The sequence below is a fragment of the Ursus maritimus genome, unplaced genomic scaffold, assembly GCF_017311325.1.
Source record: "Ursus maritimus isolate PB19 unplaced genomic scaffold, ASM1731132v1 scaffold_1, whole genome shotgun sequence".
Classification (NCBI taxonomy): domain Eukaryota; kingdom Metazoa; phylum Chordata; class Mammalia; order Carnivora; family Ursidae; genus Ursus; species Ursus maritimus.
In genome coordinates, this window is record NW_024423343.1 from 61,715,734 (window position 1) to 61,737,013 (window position 21,280).

The 21,280-nt window shown below is 38.7% G+C and overlaps 1 protein-coding gene across 2 annotated transcripts in view; it reads left to right on the plus strand.

Moving 5' to 3' along the window:
• Positions 1-21,280, plus strand: part of STK39 (serine/threonine kinase 39) — a 441,956-nt gene that overhangs the window by 64,671 nt on the left and 356,005 nt on the right. For both annotated transcript variants that reach the window (XM_040644241.1, XM_008687066.2), the window contains exon 3: positions 9,087-9,182. In XM_040644241.1, coding sequence (XP_040500175.1) covers positions 9,101-9,182 — 82 coding nt within the window. In that variant the 5' untranslated portion in view covers positions 9,087-9,100. The remainder of the gene's footprint in view (positions 1-9,086; positions 9,183-21,280) is intronic.

Sequence of the window (21,280 nt, forward strand, 5' to 3'; positions counted from 1 at the left end):
GGAAAGAGTCTTAAAAATTAAGGTTTCATATGTGTCTATACTTGTTTGTTTCAACTTGCCTTTATTGCCAATTTATCATGCGTCAGGCACTCTGATTAATTCTGGTAATGTAAAGGTAGGTAAGTTTCATAGAACATAGGCAGTAGATAAAATGAATGTGATCTTTCACAGAGAAAAGTAAATATAATCCTATTGGTGTTACAAAGTCCCAAAGGAATAGAACTGTCAATTGGAACAAGGTATTGGAAGGGATTTTTTTTTTCTCGTTCAAAAAAACATCCAATGGAAGAGATATGTCAAGAAAGTATAAAACCCTATATGAAATTCAGAAGGACGTAGGGGCTATATTTAGTAATGGAAGGCTGGAGAGTGTCATACTTCCTCTAGACATGGAGGAGCATCTAATAAATCCTTGGCTAGCTTGCTGACAATTTCTCCTCTGGTAGGGTAGGGAAAACAAAGAGGAAAACAGTTACACTGGCTGTACTTTTAGCCAACATGAGAGACTGGTCAAGGACAGGAAAGTGACAGGAGTCATGAGGGAAAGTGGCCCAATCACTTAGTGGTAAGGAAGGGGGAGAACTTGTGAGTTGCTAAGCATTCCCCTGGACTTTGAGGAAGCAGCTTGTAGAATGTTCAAGGGAATGTATGCATGATCCTTTGTCTGAGACTAAGAAGGAATTTGAATAGAGATGCTGTACAAGGCAAAATGCTGACAAAGTAATCAGAAATTATCTCAAGGGGCGCCTGGGTGGCACAGCGGTTGGGCGTCTGCCTTTGGCTCAGGGCGTGATCCCGACGTTATGGGATCGAGCCCCACATCGGGCTCCTCCGCTATGAGCCTGTTTCTTCCTCTCCCACTCCCCCTGCTTGTGTTCCCTTTCTCGCTGGCTGTCTCTCTCTCTGTCGAATAAATAAATAAAATAAAATCTTTAAAAAAAAATAAAAAATTAAAAAATTTAAAAAAAGAAATTATCTCAAATAGAAAGAAAATGGGGAAGCAGGGGCGCCTGGGTGGCTCAGTTAAGTGTCCCACTCTTGGTTTCAGCTCAGGTCATGATCTCAGGGTTGTGAGATCAAGCCCCATGTTGGGCTCTGTGCTGAGCATAGAGCCTGCTTAAGATTTTCTCCCTAAAAAAAAAAAAAAAAAAAATTGCCCTTTTATTTTCTTAAAGAAATAAATAATTTTTCTGCTATCCTTGTTTTTCTCTAAGACAATGTTAACAATAACAGATTTTACTCAAACTATTTTAAGATGTTTTAGTACGGATGAATTTCTTCATTGGAATATACATGTAGTCAGGGAGACCACTCCCTAACCATTGCCAACAATAATCCTTACCACACACAAACACTAACTCCATAGGCACAGTCAAGCAAGTGCCACAAGGAAGAGAGATATTTGATCCCCTTTATTAAAGAGCCCTAAGACAGAAATAGTGAGCTGTGGAGGCATCACCACCTATTGTCAACTCATCGTAGGCAGTTTCAGTGGGCAAGACCCTCACTATGTTTTATTAAAGAATCGCCTTATGGAAACTTGGCAAAATCATTATATGGTCTCTCTCATTTTTGCAACATCTAAATTTTTATCTTCTGGAAAGGGGCTTACAAATCTTACCGTGACCTACTTTAGACCATAGTTAACATCATAAATTGCTAATCCTATTTGTTTCTCACAAGAAACAAAATCATAATCATATTAATTGCATAATAATTCCTCTAGACTATTGTTTGAAGAATTAAATATAATTGTCTTATGACATCAGTCCCTCCTGATATTTTTATGCACAAGACAGAACTTACACACAGTAATGGTGCATGGATTGGATTTGTCAGTATTTAAATACTCATTGTAATAGAGAATTGTTTAATGGATAGATGGCAATGTTAAAAGAAGCTTCCAGTAGTATCTCAAAGGAATCTCTCTTATTAAAGAATTGTTTAACAATGACTAAAATGAAGACATGGAAATCATAAATAATTATAACAAACAAGCAAAATAAAGCTGGTGGGAATAGATGATATACCAGATAACAGAATCAAAATATTATAATGCCTAAAGTGATTGATAAAGTGGGTTGTGATAAATAACAACTGAGAAAAGAAATGTAAATTGCTATATTGAGACTAAAAAAGGTCAGTTTTTTTTCAAATCCAGATCATGGGTAAAATACCTTAAGAGCAGATCTTAAGAAAAACATTGGGTGTTTACATTTCTTAAAGTGTCACCATGAACCAGATTAAAGAGGTTAATAAATTTCGAGACAGGGGGTACATTTTAAAGCTGCATTGGTAGAATAATGATGAACACACCTAGGGCAGTACTTCTCTCAATTGTGCTTTGTCCTGAATATAACTCAACAGGTATTGTATTTAATTCTTGGTACCACATTTCAACATTGACAAGCATTTGGAGTAAGGCAAGTAGGATTGCAAGGAACTAATTTTAGTTTCTTTTTCTATGCCCAGAACCACTTTTTACAAAAAAAAAGGATCAATCCCTCCCTCATTCCATCTGATCCTAGTGAGATTATCTGTCACTGTACCCTCCCTAGTCTTCTATCCAGAGTGCTTCAGTCCAGGGACTAAGTGATTTAGGTGTTTGAAGGTCAAGAATTTTACATCTTTGTTATGATAGGCTGTGAGATGTGGGCTTGGGGCAGCCAGCTGCCAACTTTCTAGCCGTAAGGAGTCTGTTGCCAGAAGAAGAGAGTGAGGTCAGTATGCCAAAAGAAACAGATAATGGTGTGCTGGAGACAGCTCACACTGGCTTGTGAGAGCCAACTGTTAACGTTTTCATGAAATTTGTGAGCCAGTCATTAACGGTAGTCATCATTTAAAAATAAATGATATGAACTTACCATTGAGTAAAAACAATACATAGTATTGTATACAAAGGGAATACATATCTAAAACAAATCATTTCCTAATTGTTTTACTACGTTTTGTTATTATTTATGCTCTCAGGGTTATTTGTGGCTTTTGTTTCCTAAATGATGGAAATACTACATAATGGTGTGTTACTACATGTTTCCTCCCAATTCTGTAGTCAATGACATTTATATCAGTAGGTTGAAGTCAGCCATGGTGGGAATATTTACACCATAGAAATTGACAAACACTACAAATCGAGGCTTAATTTATTATTTTGTTGATTTTCTAGACCAGAGGTTAGCAAACATTTTCTGTATAGAGGAAAATTGTAAACATTTCAGGCTTTGCAGACCGTATCATCTGTCAGAATTACTTAGGACAATTCAGTGCAAAAGCAGTTATAGACAATACATAAACAAATGTGGCTGTGCTCCAATAAAACTTTATTTAAAAAAACAAGCAATGGGGCACCTGAGTGGCTCAGTTGGTTAAACAGCTGCGTTTGGCTCAGGTCATGATTCCAGGATCCTGGAATGGAGCCCTGAGTCCAGGCTCTCGCTGCTCAGTAAGGAATCTGCTTCTGCATCTCCCTCTCCCTCTGCCCCTCCTCCTGCTTATGCTCTCTGTCATGCTCTCTCTCTCTATCAAATAAGTGAATAAAATCTTTGAAAAATAATAATAAATAATATAAATAAACAAACAAGCAGCAGGCCAGTTTAAGACCATAGGGCATAGTTTGCTAATTCTGTCTCTAGATTTAACAAAGTTACAGAGAAAACGTTATGCTGATTAAACATAAAACTATGTCATGTCTGAAGATGTTATAAATAGCACAAAGAAATGAGGAAATATTATTCTGGTATTCAATAACTATAATATGATTCAGCAAAGAAGTCACTCATTGCAAAAAGAGTGAAGTTCCCACATATCTATTTATTGTTTCACTTTCATATTTTTTGTCTGGATTAGCTGGTTTGAGCTGCCAAACAAAATACCGTAGGCCGGGTGGCTTAAACAACAGAAATTTATTTCTCCTGGTTCTGGAGGCTGGGAAGCCCCAGATCAATGTGCTGGCAACATAGGTTTTATTCTGAGGCCTCTTCTCTTGGTTTCTAGGCAGCCTCCATCTTGCTATGTGCTCACACAGTCCCTTCTTTGTTCACACGTGGGAAAAGAGAGATATCTCTCTCTTATTTTTCTCATAAAGCCACCAATCCTATAGGATTAGCACCCACTCCTATGACCTCTTTTAACCTTAATTACCTCCTTATAGACCCAATCTCCAAATGCAGTCACGTTAGTGGTTAGGGGTTTGTCTTAATCTGTTCAGGCTGTTAAAACAAAATAGCTTAGACTGCTGACTTCAACAACAGACATTTTTTTTTCTCGGAGTTCTGGAAGCTGGAAGTCTGAGATGGAAGTGCCAGCATAATGAGGGCCCCCTTCCTGGCTTGCAGATGGCAACCTTCCCATTGTGTCCTCACAGTCAGTCCATAACAGGCTTCGACACATGTATTTGTGGAGGACGCAATTTAGTTTACAGCATTATCTTTCCTGTAATTGAAAGTATCAACTAACATTCAGGTCAGAAGCATATGCATCCTTAAAAACAACCACATTTGGCTACAGGTGCAAAAGTTTGGCAAAAATCAACAAAGCATTCTATAAGAAAAAATTAGCTGTATGAAATTTATGTAAAGGGAATTATATACTTTATTGTTATTTGTAAGGTCTTTGTATTAATAAAATTTACAATAAGCTTATGTATGTACGTACATAATTTTGTTTTTCTTCCAAAATTTAGTTGCTAAAACATCTATCCACCCACCACTAGGTAAAGACAAGTAGAAATGAAAGATTGGAGGAGAATCTGAGGGAGTATTGAGGCCCCTGGATCCAGCAGTGTTTATAACCACCAGCTCTACCCTTGCACTTTCTAGCTACGTGAACCAGTAAATTCCTTTTATTGTGGTTGCTTCAAGCTAATTTTAATTGGATTTCTGTCACTTCCCTTCAAGAATCCTGACTAATATTAAGTGTCATAGACAAGGTCAGGAAACTGATTTTTTTTTTTTTTAAGCCCTGTGGAAGAACTTTCTGAAGGTCTGAAGATATCGCCTTCCCTTTTAGGATCAAATCAGACTTTAAGTAGAAGGAAATAATGAGTCCTATTGTGAAACTCTGGATTTTGCATTGCTAGCTTTCTTGCTTCTCTCACTCTGCCCTCATGTGCCACTTTTATAACAAGATCCATTTCTGAGCCTCAATTCTCATTTTTTACCCAGTTCTGCAAATAGGTCTCTTCTGGTTCTTGCACCTGGAGTCAATACCTTTAGGACTGGCCCTGTCTTTTTCTTACCAGTCGCTGCACGGCCTAGTATCCTCTGTGCTCCCAGCCTGGTATGTAGCTTTGTGAAACTTGTTCCTTCCTGATTTCCCATAGCTGTGTCCTTGTGGGGACATGCTCTGCTGGCCCTCTCTGATGTGAACAGCTATGCCCAACAACCACCTCCATCTGTAATATGATCCACTGAATGCAGTGTTCTGTGTTCTACTTGCTACGCTAGACCCTTCCCAGAGTTTGCTGCCCAATGGCGCCCACCTAGCTCAAGTTTGGACATTTGCATGAATGCTTTTCAGCTTAAGACTTGGAGGTTCCTCTTGAATACCGAGGTGAAGAATAGCTCTACCGGTGAAAAATGAAGCTTTTAATAGCCTCTAAATTTATCATTTAAAAACAAATTAATTATAGGTACTGAGTTGACATGTACATACGTGATTGTACAAAATAAGGACGAAGACACTTTCCACTTGCTTATTTGTAACTTTTCCTTCACTCATTCCCTCACTTCCACCTGTTCTTTTGAGATGTCAAAGCCACTAAAATCAAGGGTGGAGAGAGAAGCATTAATCTAAGAGTTCAGAGGGCGCCCGAGTGGCTCAGTCAGTTAAGTGTCTGACTTCAGCTCAGCTTAGGTTTTGGGATGGAGCCCTGCAGTGGGCTCAGCAGGGAGTCTGCTTCTCCTTCTTTTCTGCCCCTCCCCCTACTCTTACTCTCTCTTTTCCTCTCTTTCTCTCATAGAAATAAATAAAATCTTTTTCAAAAAATCTAAGAGCTCAAGGGGCACCTGGGTGGCACAGCGGTTAAGCGTCTGCCTTCGGCTTAGGGCGTGATCCCGGCGTTAAGGGATCGAGCCCCACATCAGGCTCCTCCGCTATGAACCTGTTTCTTTCTCTCCCACTCCCCCTGCTTGTGTTCCCTCTCTCGCTGGCTGTCTCTAACTCTGTCGAATAAATAAATAAAATCTTTAAAAAAAAATAAAAATAAAAATAAAAAATGTAAGAGCTCAAATAACAAGAACAGAAGGCTCAGTTCCCCGGTCCACGAGAGGAGAAGCATATGTATCTCTAGTCTTGTTTAGCACATTCCTTCGCACAGCAGGTGCAGACACAGCGTCTTAATACTGGGTCTGATTAAATTGCATTTTACTTTTTGCTTGAAAAAAATTAATGTAAACATATACATTATGTTCAGACAATTGTGTGTTGACCTCAGAAAGTCTGGACTGATGAATTCAAAACACTGAAAATAGAGGGAGGCACCTGGCTGGTTCAGCCCCTAGAGCATTGTGCCTCTTGATCTCAGGGTCGTAAGTTCAAGCCCCATGTTGGCAGTAGAAATTACTTTGAAGTAGGGTGATTTGCTTTGTTTCACTTGAGAGAAAGTCAGAGATGAAACAAAATGGGGCAAGTTAACAACCTTAACCTGTATGGAATTTTTTCAGATGCTATAGGGGAAAAAAATGGCTTTAATAAACATATGTTGAAGGGGAAGGAGGGGAAATGCTCTTCAGCAGGTAAGACAGGATCCATTCAGGATCATGCATATAGTGATGTAATTATTACAATAGAGAATTTCTCTCTCAAATTGTACCAGGGCTTCCACCAGGGATTTCCTGTAGTAATGGGATCTGTCTTAGTTATTCCCTGGGGCAGCTGTGCTTAACCTTTTTTGCACTACAACTCACTTGATGGATGACACTTAAATATGTGACACTCCCACAGGCATGCCCAGATTTTAATGAATCAAGAACGATTTTCGTGAGTGCAGAAATAAAGCACTACAATTATTTGTAATGGCGGGGCTATTAAATGTAGATCAGTAATGGATAGGCAAGACTGCCCGTGATGCTTAATTCCTGATACGTTAGTGGTAATTCCACATCTTTTCCTCCCACTCAAGGAAGCGTTATGGATTTTAGATGATTGAGAGTTATGTTATTTGAGGGAGTAACCTCGAATTCACTCAAATGTATTTTTTTTTTATTAAAATACTTGCCAACTTGAGAACCTTAGCTCCCATTGGTTACACATTACTGTTATGCACCGGAATCTGCGTGGTTGAGACTTAGAGCCTTGGGATTTCGGTTATCGAGTGACAAGAGGAAAGGGGGAAGGGAAAAGACCACAAGTCATTCTGATAGGAAACGGGAATGAGTAGGCGAGAGAAGAGGGGGCGAAATGGAAACAAAGAACTGGAAGAAGTTGTGGAATATAAGAGCACCAGATCTTCTGACTTGCTGCAATTTAGCAGATGTGGTTCAGAAACAGTGAAGCAAACTGCCCTTTATCCAGAGGATAAGGACAAACCTGGGTAGGGGTGAGAAAGTGACCTGGATTGGGGCCAGCATGTCCTAGAACTTTTCCTGAACACATTTCATAAAGTCAGGAGACAAGATACATTGGACAGCCAGTCAAAGTAACTAAAATGCTTTCCCAAAACCCACTGAGAAAAAGTTAGGATTCACCATTTTCGTATGAAATAATTTCACTCATGTTAAATGTTTACGTTTTTAAAAAATTCCCCTTTCAAAGCAGGACATCTAATTTGAAAGACTTTCGTATCACAACTTTAAAGCATAACATTTTTTTTTTAGAGAGAGAGAGAGAGAGAGAGCATCCTTGAGCAAAGGGGGGTGAGAGGAGCTGCGGGAAAGGGAGAGAGAGAATCCCAAGCAGGCTCCACACCCAGTGCGGAGCCCATCACTGGGCTCCAGGCAGGGCTTGATCTCACGACCCGAGCAGAAATCAAGAGTCTGCCACTTAACCAACTGAGCTGCCCAGGTGCCCCTAAACATAGCATGATACTAAGAAATTTGGTAGGAATTTATCATCGGAACATATGTATGTATGTATCAGAATTCAGGCAGGAAAGAATTGGCACATTCAAAGGTATAACTGGTGAACTTTAATAAAGGGACTATTGACAGAAGTAGGATCAGGGTCAAGAGAAAAGATTATTTTTTTCTGAGGCACCCTAGGATGAGCAACACTGGGAAGCTACTGCCATCCCTAAGCCTGGAGGGGTCAGGGGAGGGGAACTGAGCAGAGCTGCAGAGCTGCGGGAGGGTGGTCACCTCACAGGAGTGTGGTGAGGGAGAGGAGGCAACGCCAGCCGGAACACAGCCAGGAAAGAAGGTGCACGGGGGTGGCAGAAGGGGCCCTTGGTGTTTCCCATTGGCTGATCCCATCAGAAGCCAAAGGGAGAGGAAACAGGAGTGATGCAGTCCATGCAAGTCTGCCTCCATGGCACAGAACAGACAGGAGAACATAGAGAACAGATCCCCAGGGGCAAATGGAGAATGACCTGCACAGGGAGTTTCTTTCCATGCGGCCTCTGCCATCCTGCTGCCCGCTGGCCATCACTCCGTAAACTCACTGACAGTGTAGGTGGACAGGAAGAATCGGTAAACAAATTCTTTCTGGATTTTGCAGTGCTCTCTATTTTGATTTGGGGCAAATTCCTTTAACAAAGAAGGGAGTCACAATCAAAAAAAGGACAATGGGAGTTTCGAGGGGCAATCTCGGCAGTCTAAATCAAAATTGGGTGCCTTGTGCCTGAAGCACAAATATGCCTAGAATATAGTTTTTAATAGAAAACTGCAGACAAAAGGCTGTTGAGGTCAACAAATTGTTCTTAACTTTCCATTTTGCTTAATTGCATGAGGCCCCATAATCTGCAGGACCCAAGAAAGGCATGTCCTTACGGTTTGGAGAGTTTATTCATCAACTCGGAAGCGGCTTGGATGTAAAAATTGTCTTTGTTTAGGGAAGTTCAAAATGTCAAAAAATAACTCAGCTTGAAAGGAGAAAGCCTCAGCAGATTTCGATTCAGTCTAAAAACAAAATTGTTCAATTCTGTTGTCTAGGCAGTCGCGCAGGAATGTCACTTACATGCCAGGTGCAGGTTGTGCTTCTCCAAGACTTGTGGCTACTTGTTTCCTTCATGATGCCTGAAAAGCCAGGTAAGAGACACTGTACCCTTATTCTTACTGGCAAGTCCTAACTCTAATTTTGTTTATTACATCTCTGAAACAGTTTTATTATTATAAAGGTCATAATACCCTGTTAACAAGTTAAAAGCTCTAGCTGTTAAAAGTCATGGGCAAAAAAAAAAAGTTCTGTGTTCAAAAGTGGTTAGAAAATACTTGATTAAACAAATATAAATGGTTTTTGTCAGTACAGAATCTCTCATATCCTTCATGTTCCAGTGCGAATGATGACTTACATGAGGGCGTGGCTAATGGGTTCAGCCTTCCCAAACTTCCTTGACCACGGAACCCTTGTGTCACACATCATCTTGTAGACTAAAGTTTCAGGGAATAAATATTTGAAGCATGGCCCTAACAGCAGGTCTCCAAGCTCCTATTTCTCTTGTAACAATGTATCGATACTGGTAAGATGAGTGGTGAGATTTTAGGTTTTTAAGAATGTGCACGGGCTGGTGGAAGCCTCTCTAAGTGTAGATTTGGGAGAATAAGGTTTATTTTCTATTTTACCACTCCCTGGCTGAGTAACATTGAACAAACCAACGTAATATTTGTGAGACTCAATTTCCTCATCTCAAAGAAAGGAGTAATTATTTTTATCTCACTAGGTCATTAAGAAATTTTCCCAAACAGCTTTTATGCTAGTTTCATAAAATATTAAATACATACCTACCATACAATGCAACCATTCTCCTCCCAGGTATTTATTCAACATAAAGGAAGGTAAGTGTCATATAGGAATGTTCATAGCAACTTTATTTGTAATAGCCAAAAAGTGAAACAACTCAAGTGTCCATGAACAGGCAAATAGATAAAGAAATTGTGGTAAATTCATAAAATGAAATACTACCCAGCAATGAAAAAGAGTGAACTAGTCACACATGCAAGAACATGAAAAATCTGCAAAAAAAATATGCCCAGTGAAATAAGTCAGACAAAAAGCATACATACTGTATGATTACATTCTATAAAATTCTAGAAAGTACAAACTAATCTATAGTGACAGAGAAAGGATCAATGATTGCCTGGGGACCCAGAGGGAGGGAGTAGCAGGGATTGGGAGGAAGGAGGATTTATTAGGACTGATGCATGAGTAAACTTTTGGGAATGATAGATATGTTCACTATATTTTTGCTGCAATATAGAATTCTGAGTTGACAGGTTTTTTTTCTTTCAGTACTTTAAAGATATTTCTCTACATTTTTGCTGCAATATAGAATTCTGAGTTGACAGGTTTTTTTCTTTCAGTACTTTAAAGATATTTCTCCATTGTCTTTCTTGCTCACCTCATCGCTGAGAAAATTGCATGGACTGGGGGCATATGAAACATATCTTTTTCTTTAGTGCATAACATGCTTTTTTTTCCCTTCAACCTCTGACTGTTTTAAATTGACAGGTTTTTTTTCTTTCAGTACTTTAAAGATATTTCTCTACTGTCTTTCTTGCTCACCTCATCGCTGAGAAAATTGCATGGACTGGGGGCATATGAAACATATATCTTTTTCTTTAGTGCATAACATGCTTTTTTTCCCCTTCAACCTCTGTCTGTTTTAAAAGTTTTCCCCTTTATCACTGGTTTTGGGCAAGTTGACTATATGCCATCGTGTAGTTTTTTTCTTGTGCTTGCAGTTCATTGAACTTTTTAGAACTGTGGTTTATAGTTTTCATCAAATTGGGAAATGTTTTGGCCATGATTTCTTCAAATATTTCTTCTTTCCCACACTTCTCTCTTCTTTCTTTCAAGGACTCCAATTGTTATTAGGCCCCTTGAAATTGTGCACAGCTAACTAATGTTCATTTTTTAAAAATTCCTGTGTTGGGCTCTGTGCTTGGTGGGGAGTCTGCCTGAGATTCTCTCCTCTCTCCCCCGACCCCCCGCCACATGCTCTCTCTCTTTCTCTGAAACAAATAAATAAATCTTTAAAAAAAAAGATGTGAAGTCACTTGAAATAACTTTTCTTTTGATTGTTATGGCAGCTAAATAATATATATTTGATAAATTTGTTTATTTCAGCTTGTTTTTTATTTTTATTGATTAGTCTTTTTAAAATTTACTTTTACATTTAAATTATTTAAATGTAAATGTACTTATTTAAAATACATTTAAAATATTAAATGATTCCAAAGCAACAGTTTGCTGATAAATATTTAACAACTGGCTCCCTGAAATAAAAGCCCTAATTTTGCCAATTTCTATGGTATAAATGTTACCACTATGACTGATTTCAAGCTACCAATGTTACATCACTGAGGTACACGGTAGCACTCCATGTATTTCTACCATACAGATACAATAATCTCAGTGGAGTAAATAATAATAAAATGTAGTAAAATAATTAGAGATTGATCAGTTGTTAGTGTTTATTATCTTTATTTTAATATAATTTGTTTAATATTAAGTTCATACAATTTAATTTTTAATGATGGCTGCTTGATAGAATTCTTGCAAACTCAATAACTGGCTCTTGCTGGTTGGTGTGACCTGGCTCTAGCACACCTCTGTTCCAGAGTCAAAACCACATGACACAGGGTGCCTGCATGGCTTGCTTGACTGGGCGTCTGCCTTTGGCTCAGGTCATGATCCCAAGGTCCTCAGATCAAGTCCCACACTGGGCTCCCTGCTCAGCAGGCAGCCTCCTTCTCCCTCTGCCCCTTCTCCTGTCTCTCTCTCTCTATATATATCAAATAAAAAATAAAATTTTTTAAATAAGAAAAAAACACTACATAACAAAGGATTCAGAAAAGGATTGCCTTCATACTTATTCTTTCTACCCAGTTTCCTCCTTTGCTGTATGGATAACCATTTTTATTAGATTTTGTCTCATCCTTTCATTGTTTATTTTTGAAAATAAAAGTAGAGTATTACATATTTTCTTACACAAAAGGTAGCACACACTAGACACTGTTCCGCTCCATGTTTAGCTTAGAATTTTTATTCCTGTTAAATTGCAGCTCCCCTAGGACAGGTAAAGAGGTGATACTTAAAACTGTTACCAATATCACACTGTGGTATTTCTTGAGAGATGAGAAGTGTCTGAGTAGGGCTGGAAGGTTACATTGAAAACAGGGGTGAAACCTGGAATCTGGGAGCTTCCTACACAAACGTCACGTGTTCACTCGGGATCAAAGCCGTGAAAAGCCTGGCTTGGCAAACACTGAGGTGGTGAGTCTGTGTGGAGGAACGCTCAAGTGCTGGCTGAGCTTCTGCCAGGCAAATCTGGCTATTTTTGTTGAACTCATCCTCCCTCCCTGTTATAAAAATTCTGGCCATCAGAGGAAGTAATTGGTGTTTTAATGTTTTAGTTGGATTTTTCAGCTGAGTCAAATGTAGTAGGGCTATACTTATCATCCTTGTGACCATCATTTTTACAATATTTACACATGTATACTGTAGGAGACTGAAATCTTTTATCAATATTCTGTTTCTGGTAACTTTCCACTGAGACAAAAATGACTGAGATCTTGGAAATCACATCATAATCACATGACTGCTTCCAAAGTCATGAGATCTTATACCTCATTGTTTCCTACAATGGTACATCCCATCTTGAATTCACTTATTAGATAATACCACTAGTAATTATTAGCACTTTCTAACACAATCGTATTTGCACGATGAAAGCCAGAGAGATTAAAAGACTTTTGGCATGATTTGTCGGCTGTTGTTGTGAACCAGAATGGGCTTTTTAATTCTCTGCGCTCTCTTACTATTTCTGGCTATTATCATGTTCGTCTGTAAGTTCTAGGGGAAGATATGCAGTGGTGTTTATGAAAAGAACAAATATGATCAGCTAGTAAAGTTAGACCGATACAGTGTTTTCAATGAATGTTTCCAGTAGCCAAGCTGAGGTTAAGGTTAGTGATCCCAGAGGACATAGAGCCTTTATGTGAAATCAACAGGGAAGAAATGAATTTAAGACATTGTCATTCAGTGCTGGGTCAGCACTTCTATCCTGTAGAGAGAAGTAGAAAAAAAGAGGCTGGAAGATGATTAGGGCAACCCTTATGTCCTCACATGGCATGCTGGCCTCTATAATGGATGAGCATTACCTGAGACTGAAGATAGAAAAGAGGGTGGAAAGGGATGCCCAGGTGGCTCAGTCTGTTAAGTGCCTTCGCTCAGGTTATGATCCCAGGGTCCTGGGATCAAGTTCCACATCAGGCTCCTTGCTCAGCAGGGAGCCTGCTTCTCACTCGGCGTGCTGCTCCCCCTACTTGTGCGCTCTCTCCCTCTCTCTCTCTCTGACAAATAAAGAAATAAAATCTTAAAAAAAAAAAAAAAAAAAAAACAGAAAAAGAGGGTGGAAAGGAATTTATATACTTTCATTGAATGCTGCTTTATGAACCTGCGTTTGTAGGACCTCAAGACTTTTGGCCCCCTGTAATTATTGCTGCTCTTGTCTAACTGGTTGGTCATTAAAATTTGCTCCCTACTCTCCTTATGTTAGTAACAACATTTGAAAGAACGGGGCCAATCCCCAATTTGTCTCTCTCGCAGCTACTATTTTCCACAATATGCTTGTTCTGAGTTAGTCCAGTAATTCAAATGTAACGGATTGTGGTTATAATCTAGCACCAAAAATACCAAAGGCATAGTGTTTTGAGCCATGGAGTGGAATAAAGAGCTACCAGACTCCTTAAACTTTCATCACTGTATTATACACCCCAAGAGCAGAGATTCTGTATTAGAGATCCATAGCGTCCGAAAGGGACAACCAAAGAATTTAGTGTGCTGATTGAAGGCAGTGTGGCAAGCACTTCAGAACGAGTGTAATTCACATTAAAGAATTGGCATCATATGATCCAGCCTAAGACATTATTTCCTGTCCTGTCTTGTCTACTAATGCCTTAGACACATTGCTATGGGGATGATAATCTCTGCGTATTTCACAGCGCTCTGGTGATAATCAAAGAAAATGTTCACATAAGAGAAACTCTTTAAACTATAAAATATTAGAGCTATAGAAAGGCTATCATAAGCATTGTGATCAGAATTTGAAGCAAGGACCATAATTACAGTGAAAGGGTGAATCAGGAAAAATTCACCCACTAGCTCAAGGAGGCAATAAGGATGTTTCTCTGTCTTGGTCTGGACTCTAGGGAAAGAAGCTTCCCTTGAGAATTTGAACCATGGGTCTGTCATTACATTTGTTCCAAGAACACCCAAGCCGAGAAATAAGCATAAACTGAGGTGGGGATGGTAATTCTCCTCTGGCAGCTAACAGAAACAAATGCAAAACCCACTTGTTCTGGAAGATTAGGCTTTTATCCAGGCCTCTCAGTCAGGATTTCCTTCAGCACTTCTGTATTTGAAGGTAGTTCTTATGTTGCACATAAACTCTCAAGTTTAAATAGTCCCAACTCTTTCAACGAACTTTCATATGATAATTTCTGGAAACATCCCCAGCCATTTTCTTCTGTGTTCTCTCTAACATGTCCATGTTCCGTTTAAAATGTGCCCCCTTCCTTCAGTTCAGACATAAAGGCAACACTCCAGAAATTGTCTAACATGTGTGAGATAAAATGGGACTGTTACGAAAATATAGTAAGAGGGTAATATAGTATCATATCAATATAATAATTTATTTAAATAGTGGCACTGTGATAAAACTTCTTTTGGGAGCACTCAGATACATAAAACAGTTAATAACAAACATAAAGGAACTAATCAATGGTAATACAATAAAAGTAGAGGATGTTAACAGTCCACTTATGTCAATGGACAGATCATCCAAACAGAAAATCAACAGGGAAACAGTGGCTTTGAATGACACACTGGACCAGATGGATCCAACAGCTATATTCAGAATATTCCATCCTAAAACAGCAGAATACACATCATTTCAAGCACACATGGAATATTCTCCAGAATAGATCACATATTAGGTCACAAAACAAGTCTCAACAAGTTCAAAAATATTAAAGTCATACCATGTATCTTTTCTGAGCAAATGCTATGAAACTAGAAATCAACCACGAGAAATAATCTGGAAAGACCTCAAATAAATGGGGGTTAAATAATATGGTACTAAGTAGTGAACGGGTGATACAAGAAATCATAGAAGAAATCAAAAGTACATGGAAACAAACAAAAATGAAAACACAAAGGTCCAAAAACTTTGAGATTCAGCAAAAGCGGTTCTAAGAGGGAAGTTTATAGTAATACCTCAAGAAACAAGAAAAATTACAAAAAAACCCAACCTAAACTTATACATAAAGGAGCTAGAAAAAGAACAATCAAAACCTAAAACCAACAGAAGGAAGGACATAATAAAGATCAGAGCACCAAATAAATGATTTAAAAACTAACAAAACAATAGAAGAGATCAATGAAACCAGGAGCTGTTTTTTTTTTTTTTAAGATTTTATTTATTTATTTGACAGAGAGAGAGACAGCCAGGGAGAGAGGGAACACAAGCAGGGGGAGTGGGAGAGGAAGAAGCAGGCTCTCAGCGGAGGAGCCTGACGTGGGGCTTGATCCCAGAGCTCTGGGATCACACCCTGAGCCAAAGGCAGACACTTAATGACTGCGCCACCCAGGCGCCCCAAGGAGCTGGTTTTTTGAAAAGATTAACAAAAAATTGATTAATCACTAGCTAGACTCATTAAAAAAAAGAGAGAGAGAGAGAGAGAGAAAGGACTCAAAGAAAATCACAAATGAAAGAAGAGAAATAAGAAACACAGAAATAAAAACAATTGTAAGAAAACATTATGAAAAACTATATGCCAACAAATTGAACAACCTAGAAGAAATGGATAAATTCCTAGAAACGTATAACCTACTAAAACTGAAGCAGGAAGAAACAGAAAATTTGAACAGACTGATTACCAGTAAAGAGATTGAATCAGTAATAAAAAAAAAAAAAAAACAAAAAACTCCCAACAAACTAAAGTCCAGGACCAGAGAGCTTCACAGGCGAATTCTACCAAACATTTAAAGAAGAGTTGGTACCTATTCTTCTCAGATTATTCCAAAAATAGGAAAACTTCCAAATTCATTCTGTGAGGCCAGTATCACTCTGATACCAAACCAGATAAAGACAGCACACACACAAAAAAGAGAATTACAGGCCAATTTCTCTGGTGAACATAGATGCAAAAAATCCTCAACAAAATATTAGCAAACTAAAATCAACAATACATTAAAAAAATCATTCACAACAGTCGAGTGGGATTTATTCCTGGGATGCAGGGGTGGTTCAGTATTCGCAAATCAATCAACATGATGCATCACATCAATAAGAGAAAGGATAAAAAATATATGATCATCTCAGCAGATGCAGAAAAAGCATTTGACAAAGTACATCTATTCACGATAAAAGCCCTCAATAAAGTAGATTTAGGGGGAATATACCTCAACACAATAAAGGCCATCTATGAAAAACCCACAGTTAACATGATGCTCATTGGGGAAAAACTGAGAGCTTTTCCCTTAAGGACAGGAACAAGACAAAGATGTCCACTCTCACCACTTTTATTCAACATTGTACTGGAAGTCCTAGCCACAGGAATCAGACAACAAAAAGAAATAAAAGGCAACCAAATTGGTAAGGAAGAAAAACTTTCACTCTTTGCAGTTGACATGATATTACATATAGAAAACCGAAAGACTCCCCCAAAAAACTACTATAACTGATAAATGAATTTGGTAAGGTCACAGGATACAAAATCACTGTGCAGAAATCTGTTGCATTTCTATACACTAATAATAAAGCAACAGAAAGAAAAATTAAGAAAACAATCCCATTTACAATTGCACCAAAAATAACAAGATACCTTGGAATCAACCTAACTAAAGCGTGAAAGACCTGTACTCTGAAAACTATAAAATGCTGAAAACAATTGAAGACAAGGTGGAGCATGTGGCCGGCTCAGTCAGTACAGCATGCAATTCTTGATCTTCATGTTGTAAGTTTGAGCCCTGTGTTGGGTGTGGAGAGTACTTAAAAATAAAATCTTAAAAAAATACTTCATTAAAAAAAAATTGAGGATGACACAAAGAAATAGGCATTCCATGCTCATGGATTGGAGGAAAAAGTATTAAAATGTTTATACCACCTAAAGCAATCCACTGATTTAATGCAATCCCTTTCAAAATGCCAACAGTATTTTCCACAGAACTAGAGCAAATGATCCTAAAATTTATATGGAACCACAAGAGACCCTGAATAGCCAAAGCAATCTTGAAAAAGAAAAGCAAAGCTGGACTCGTCACAATTCCAGACCTCACGTTATAATATAAAGTTGTAGTAATCAAAACAGTATGGTACTGGCACAAAAATAGACATGTAGATTAATGGAACAATAGAAAACCCAGAAATAAACCCACAATTACATGGTCAATTAATCCTTGACAAAGAATATCCAATGGGAAAAAGATGGACTCTTCAACAAATGGTGTTGGGAAAACCGGTCAGCTACAAGCAAAAGAATGAAACTAGACCACTTCCTTACACCATACACAAAATAAACTCAAAATGGATTAAAGACATAAATGTGAGACCTGAAACCATAAAAACCCTTGAAGAGAGCATAGGCAGTAACTTCTCTGATATTGGCCATAGCAACTTCTTTCTAGACTAGGGAAATAAAAGCAAAAGTAAACTATTGGCACTACATCAAAATAAAAAGCTTCTGCACAGTGAGTGAAACAATCAACAAAACTAAAAGGCAAGCTACTGAGTGGGAGAAGATATTTGCAAATGACCTATCCAATAAAAGGTCAGTATCCAAAATATATGAAGAACTTATACAACTCCACACCCACAACCAAATAATCCAATTAAAAATGGGCAGGAGCCATGAACAGGTATTTCTCCAAAGAAGACATCCAGATGGCCAACAGACACATGAAGAGATGCTCATCATCACTTGTCATTGTAGAAATGCAAACCAAAACTACCATGAGATCTTGCCTCACACCTGTCAGAATGGCTAAAATAAAAAACACAGGAAACAATAGGTGTTGGTAAGGACGTGAGAAAAAGGAACCCTCTTGCACTTGGTGGGAATCCCAACTGGTGCACCCACCATGGAAAACAGTACGGAGGTGCCTCAAAAAGTTAAAAATAGAATTACCTTATGATCCAAAAATCACACTACTGGGTATTTACCTCCAAAATACAAAAATAGTAATTCAAAGGGATATATGCACCCCAGTGTTTATAGCAGCATTATTTACAATAACCAGGATATGGAAGCAGCACACATGTTCATTGATAGATGAATAAAGAAGATGTGGTATATATATACGATGGAATACTATTCAGCATTAAAAAAAGAATGAAATCTTGCCATTTGCAACAACATGAATGGAGCAAGAGTGTATAATGCTAAGCGAAATAAGTCGGAGAAACACAAGTACCGTATGATTTCACTCATGTGGCATTTAAGAAACTAAACAAATGAGTAAAGGGGAAAAAAATAAAAGAGAAACAAACCAGGAAACAGACTCTTAACTGTAGAGAACAAACTGATAGTTACCAGAGGGGCAGTGAGTGGGGGAATGCATGAAATAGGAGATGGGGATTAAGGAGTCCACTTGTTGTGATGAGCACCAGGTGATGTATGGAATTGTTGAATCACTATATTGTACACCTGAAACTAATATAACACTGTGTGTTAATTATACTGGAATAAAAATGTTTTAAATTTGAAAAGGGCACCCAGCTGGGCTTAGTGGGAAGAGAGTGGTACTCTTGATATCCAGGTTGTGAGTTCAAGCCCCAGGTTGGGTGTAGAGACTAACTAAAAAAAATCAAATAAACTTAAAAAAATTAAAATAAAAAAAAGAAAAATCTTTTATTATTAAATGTGTTTTACATGCTAAACAGTCTGTGCTTTCTATGCATTATCTTTTTTAATCCTCACATAACCCTAAGATAGATTCTATTATTATCCCCATTTTACAGATGAGGAGAAAGCTTAGTTACTTGCCCAAGGTTACAGAGCTAGTAACTGGCCACAGAAAGAGTAATGTGTACATAATCACAGTCAGGATTTAAACCCAGACCTATCCATCTTCAATGTCCTTGTTTTAAACCACTAATACTCCGCCTTTTTAAATATGAGTCCTGGTAGGGCATCTGAAAATTCAAATGCCATTTTTAGTAATAGTCACCTTTTTTTTTGAGAAAGAGAGCACAGGGGAAGGGCAGAGGGAGAGAGAGAATCTGAAGCAGACTCCCCACTGAGCATGGAGCCCAGTGCCGGTCTCGATTTCACCACCCTGAGATCATGACCTGAGCAGAAATCAAGAGTCTGACGCCCGCCCAACCGACTGAGCCATCCAGGCACCCCACGTTTTTTAAAAAAATTTTATTTATTTATTTATTTAGAGAGAGAGCACACGACCAGGGGGAAAGGCACAAGGAGAGGGAGAGAATCTCAAGTAGGCTCCATGCTGAGTGCAGGATAAGGGCACCGACTCACAACCCTGAGGTCATGACCTGAGTGGAAACCAAGAGTTGGACACTTAACCTACTGAGCCACCCAGGTGCCCCAGTAACAGTCATATTTGTGTGTGTGTGTGTGTGTGTGTGTGTGTGTGTGTGTGTTTAAGATTTTATGTATTTATTTGACAGAGAGAGAGAGCAAGCACGGGGAGCAGCAGGCAGAGGGAGAGGGAGAAGCAGGCTCCCCACTGAGCAGGGAGCCCAATGCAGGGCTCAATCCCAGGACCTTGGGATCATGACCTGAGCCAAAGGCAGATGCTTAACCGACTGAGCCACCCAGGCACCCCTTTTGTTTGCAGTGAACTAAGATTCATAGGATTTTAAATTTCTTTAAAATTTAATAATAGGTACCTTTCCTGAAGATGTTTTCATATGACGGGTGACAAGAAGGGGAAGACTCAGGGAGAAGGGGGGCAGAGACAAAGAGTGGTTGGGGACACTAGTAATGTCTTTTGTTTATTTCCCAAGTTTGTGTGACGAGAAGCCGTTATGGTCACAGCCAGGAATTCTGCTGGGCCTTAAAAAATATTTTTATTCTTTTTATGTCTTATATTTCTTGAAGGTAAATAGTAGTATTGCATTTCTGAAAGCCAATAGTCAAGCTCTCATTGGAATCACCTTTGTTTTTTGAAAGGCGTAAAGGCTCTGCAACAGCCTTTACCTTTGGGAAGCCTGCCGTCTGCTGGATTAGGGAAATATTACATGCTATGTTTGCAAAACTCTCCAAAATTTGCTCTAACTTGTGAAGATTCCTGAACCACTGTTCAGAGTTTTGGGGGGAAAAATAAACACAACTTTTTGAGATGATTTCCAGAGGTTCCTGGATCATTTGTATAAATTTTGGGATGGAGTTTATGGATTTAAAAATATATATCTTCCTGAAAACCTCAAAATAAGTGGTTGAAGAACCCAAAGAGATAATAACAATAATGGTTAATATTATATTCAGTGCTTTCTCTATGCCAGAAATGTGCAAGGTACATTGCGTCTTGCAACACTCACCAACACTCCAAGACACAGGTTCTATTCACTATCACCCACAATCCCAATTTTCAGAAAGAACTCCTCCATCCCCACACTTACCCACCCAGCCACAGGCTGGGAGCCTCCGAAGCTCTTCTTGAACTACTTTATCCCGTCAATTGGCCACAGTTGATTGAACCAGAAATAGTCAACCAGGCTTGGTTACCCAGACTACTTCTCCTGGGAATTTGGAATTGGACTTCAAAGAGAGCCATGTGGAGGCTGGTCACTTGAATGGAGGTCATACAAACTCAAGAACACCCTGTGAAAAAGGATCTTCCACCATGTGCATGGAGGAGAAGAAGAGGATCAGAAGAAAGGGAAAAGAATGAAGGGGTTGCAGAGCGAGAAACAGAGGACAACATTTTATTCTTGGTCCCAGTCCCTCATGACGCTCCCTGCTGGTTTCATTGATTTGGCTTGTTGATATATGTCTTATTCTTTATTTTTTAAATGTGTGTATAACCAAACCATGTGAGCAGTAATATGTAAAAGTGAACCAAATCTAATGTTGTAATGAAATAAAGTCTGAAGTTAATATGGCACATTGAATGATGTGCATAATTTTTATTGTGCTTCATGGCAATTAGGCTCAAA